The sequence below is a fragment of the Rhagoletis pomonella genome, unplaced genomic scaffold (genome assembly GCF_013731165.1).
Source record: "Rhagoletis pomonella isolate Grant_MI unplaced genomic scaffold, Rhpom_1.0 Rhpom_scaffold_00013, whole genome shotgun sequence".
Lineage (NCBI taxonomy): Eukaryota > Metazoa > Arthropoda > Insecta > Diptera > Tephritidae > Rhagoletis > Rhagoletis pomonella.
In genome coordinates, this window is record NW_023458567.1 from 441,601 (window position 1) to 446,278 (window position 4,678).

At 38.7% G+C, this 4,678-nt stretch overlaps 1 protein-coding gene across 1 annotated transcript in view; it reads right to left on the reverse strand.

Moving 5' to 3' along the window:
• The window catches only part of LOC118748250 (homeobox protein extradenticle-like), a 4,272-nt gene extending 911 nt beyond the window's left edge, over positions 1-3,361 (reverse strand). The window contains exon 1 of the mRNA XM_036482625.1: positions 3,232-3,361. Coding sequence (XP_036338518.1) covers positions 3,232-3,361 — 130 coding nt within the window. The remainder of the gene's footprint in view (positions 1-3,231) is intronic.
• Positions 3,362-4,678: the final 1,317 nt, after the last annotated feature.

Consider the following 4,678-nt stretch of genomic DNA (forward strand, 5'->3'; position numbering starts at 1 on the left):
AAAATCGCTTAGGCGGTTACAGCGCCAAATAAGAAGAAGAAGAAAAATAATTTCGAGAGCAGGCATCCCTCGGCCTATCGTTTTGTTCTTATGTATATATACCATACCAGAGATGGAAAATCAAATTTTCAAATTGTGCCTCATTTGCGGAAAAAATTTTACCTAGAACAAAATTATTGTACCTCAAAAGTAATGCCCCGTGAAAATACGCCATATATATGTACAGTGTTGGAAAAATAATAGAAACAACTTATTGAAAAATATTAAATCAATTATATCAACACTATATTTGTTTTGCTTTTCCGATCAGTTTAATTTAGTTGAAATTGTAATATTTTTTAGGCTTTTCCGATCTAACCGTTACGCAAATAAAAAGACTTTATTTAGCTTTTTCACGACGTTTCGCTAAGATTTTTAGCATCTTCAGGGGATTTTTTGTTTATTTACCTGCGCAGCAACAAATAAAAAACATTAACAAAACAACAAAAGTTAAATATATTTCTTGGAATGGCACACCCTGTATAAATATCAGTTAGCGGGGATGTTCTTTTGCCAAACATTTTATACCGTTAGTTTGTCTCGTTTTCACTTTATGTGCAAGAGAGTGAACAGTTGAATGGTTGCGCTTGGAAAAAATAATAGAAACAAAACGTGTTTGTTGATATTGTTGCTTTTTAAAAGGTAAATTATTTACTTTTGACGCGTTTTTTTTTAATTTTAACAAAAGTAAAGTTATACTATAGGTTATTAAAACATAAAAAAGAATAAAATAGGCCGAGCTAAACACTGCACGGCAGAGGAGAAAAATTTAATAATAAGTTTAAGAAAACAATGAAATGCGATGAGTAAGATAGCTGATATGGTGAACTGTTCCAAAACGAAGGTGTTCACTGTCCTTTATAGCGTAAAAAACCAGAAACACGACGTAGAAAACGAAAAATGACTGCTGGCGATCAGAGGCGTTTATTCGACATTGCAAAGTTAACCCTTTTCTGTCCACAAGATAGCTGAAAACAGAATTGAATTTCGGTGTAACAAGCCGAACCATTAGGTACAGATTGGCAGAAGCCAAACTTCGAGCCAGAATCCCTATAAAGATAACGTTGCTGAGCCTTAAAAACAAAAACTACAGACTTGCTTTTGCCAGAAAACATCTTATGCGTCGAAATTGGAAAAATGTGCTGTAGTCTGATGAGACAAAAAGTAAGATATTTAGATCAGATGGAAAATAGTACGTAAAACGTCCTACGAACACAGCCTTTGATCCACAATACACGAAAAAAACGGTTAAGCACAGCGCGGGCTCCATTATGGTATGGGGCTGATTCCCGGGGGAAGGCGTTGGTCCAATATTTTGGATAAAGAACAAAATGTGCGCCATTGACTATGTAAACATATTACAGACGATAAGGTTTCCCTATGCTAAAGAGGAAATGCCATTGGGGTGGGAGTTACTGCAGGATAATGATCCCATACATGCATCGAAACTGGTAAAGTAGCGGTTTAAGAAGGAGAAAGTGCAACTCAACTCCATGGAATACCTTTGGGCCGACTTAAAGAAGAGAATCGGCCCTTTTAAAGCCAGCAATAAAGACGAATTGTGGCGCCACATTCTAAACTCAAGGTATTCCATTCCGAAAAGTATTTGTTGCAAACTTGGTTAATTCGATGCACCGAATATGCGAAGAGGTAATCAGGCAAGGCGGCGGTTCAATAAACTATTGAAATAATAATATTTTTGTAAGAATTTCAGGGTCAAAGTTTAATTTATTTACAAATAATACTTTATTTCTATTATTTCTTCTAGGCCAAAATTAAAAAATGGGCCACAATTTATTTATGGCTTGTTGCATTTGCAAAAGAAGTCTATATTCTAATTAACGTAAACAAAATATACGATATCGGAATGTATTTAAAATGATAAAGTTCTTCAAACAATAAAAAATATATGAAAGCTGTGAGTTTCTATTATTTTTTCCAACACTGTATGTATGAGTTTTAATATGTATGTCTGTATACCAGACTGTTGCCGCCAAGATACCCACCCGCCTTTTTGAGGGAATAATGTGCGTCCCACAGTGCAAGTAAAGCTCAACGTCGAAAAGTTGCAATCACAACAGACAGCCAATGTATTCGGCACTTGGATTTCACACTATCCAAAAAAAAGACATATGTACGCGAGCAGTGGAGCCTTATTAGCCATTCATTACATACCGCCGTTTAAGACGTAGTCGGATTCCAGCGTGCCCGAAAAAACAACTGGTGTGATGAGGAATGTCACGAAGCTGTAGCGCAAAAAGACATGGCCTACTGAGCCACGCTGCGATCGAGCACAACACGAGCTAAATATATGGGAAGATATAGCCTTATTTGCAGCAATAAGAAGAGAGAGGCCCAAGTACTCGGGTGCGAAGAGCTTGAGTTGCTGGCCGACAGGAAAACGCCGGAAAATTTTATCAGAGAGTTAGGCGACTTATGGAGGGATTAAAGACTGTGGCGACCTAGTGAACGATGTTCAGAAAGTACTTCAATTAAGGAGGGAACACTTTTCCAACAAAGCTGCTGAATCTGACAGCCTGCCAGCGGAGCTATTCAAGTACGGTGGCGAGGAGTTAATAAGGTGCATGCATCATCTCTTATACACAATATGGTCAAATGAAGGCATGCCCAATGACTGGAATTTAAGTGTGCTCTATCCAATCCATAAAAAAGGCGACCCCGCCATACGCGCCAACTACCTCGGGGTCAGCCTTCTAAGCATAGGTTACAAGGTCTTATCAAGTTTATGGTGTGAGAGACTGCCCACCGGCAATGAACTGATTGGGCCTTATCAGTGTGGCTTTAGACCTGGCAAATCCACCATAGACCAATACGCCAAATTTTGGAAAAGACCCGAGAGAATAGGATCGACGCCCACCAACTATTTATCGACTTTAAAGCCGATTTCAACATCACTAAAAGGAGTTGCCTATACGCCACGATGCCTGAATTTGCTATCCCCTCGAAACTAATACGGCTGTGTAAAATGAGGTCAGAGACTAAGCCGTTCCTTCCGTCTATCACAACATGACCGATCCGTTGGATCCGTTATGCTGATGGATCCGTTTATGCTTGAACCTAGTACTGCATACTACTATTTTACGGAACGATCACCCTCAGTCCGTTGTCGGAACTTTCGTCGTGGAGGCTGAATTTTCCGACAGTGGTTCCTAAGATCCCTTCCTTGCCCACCCTGGCATTGAAATATCCAGCACCATTTTGATATTATGGCGGGACCGCGCTCATATGTACAATCCATGTGCTCATAGAAGATATCCTTGGACGTCTCGTACTTCTCTTCTGTGGGGGCATGGGCGCACATGAGCGAGATGTTGCAGAATTTTTTTTACGGATTGTGGCTAGATGTTCGTACTGGGCGATAGAGTCTCTCTCCCACCACGTATCCAACACCGAATTTGCGCTATTTTACATGGCAGCAGCAGTAGACGTCGCAAGTCGCAGACATTGCTTTCCAACCCATTTCTTTGAAGGCGATGATGTCAGCTTTTGTCCCTACGAGGACATAAACCAGGTACTTTCCCGATTAAGGGTCCAGACATTCCAGATTCAAAAGATTGTGTAAATCTGAGTCATCCGCTTTCGAAATAATAAAGTAGAATTTGATATCGTCTGCGTAGAGCAGCAATTTAGAGTGTAAAAAGCAATTACTGATATCATTAATAAAAATAACGAAGAAAGAAGTCCTGAAACACAACCGTGTGTAACTCCTAACGTTACAGCTCCCAGCAAATAGGTGCGAGTCTATCCATTTGAGAAAAGTAGAATGAAATCCTAAAGCCGTTAATTTGTTAAGCACAATTGTATGTGAAACCCTACCGAACGCTTACACGAAGCCTGTATAAATGGCATCTACTTGGAATGCAGCCTTAAAATTTGTGAGAATATCCTCAGTAATTATGGCAAGGTTAGATTTAGTAGATCCTTTTTTCACAAAACCATACTGAGACGGGGGAATTTAAACTTGAAACTGCAAAATACATCTTAGCTTTAGCAACAAACTAAAATGGTTTAGCATAAGTGGTCGCCTTCGGTATTGGCCTCTAATTTGTAATATCATTCTTATTTCCCAGTTTCAAGATTGGTGTAATATTTATGTGTTAGGGGTTTGATAAAATCAAAGCAAAGTAGTTTTTTAACAGAGAATGTGGTAGACCATCAGAATCGGTTTCTGTGGCAGAGTTGAGCGCTGCGATTACCTTTGTAACAAAATATTCGATTTCGAGTTTTGTTGATTTACAAAAATCCAAAAGGCTTTGGCGTTACAGTTTATATTATGCACAACATTACGGATACATCCACTGTGAAGGGCTTTATCGAGATTTCTAAATTGAAGTAAGTAGCATTTGTTACAAGTGTACCTACGTGCATACTTTTCCATCACTGATAAATACTTTATGTACACACATTGACGAGCTACATACCGCCCTGCCTGCGCAAGGATTGGATAAAAAAGGGATTAAAATTGCCGGCATTTGCATGAAAATATGAATGTTAATTGAAATACAATTTTTTCTATTTGAATGAGTTGGTTAGTAAAAGTAATTTCCGGCGCAATTAATTATGCAATTATCGATTGTTTGGGATTTATGGCTTTCAGAGGTAAATAATTTGTTCTGTA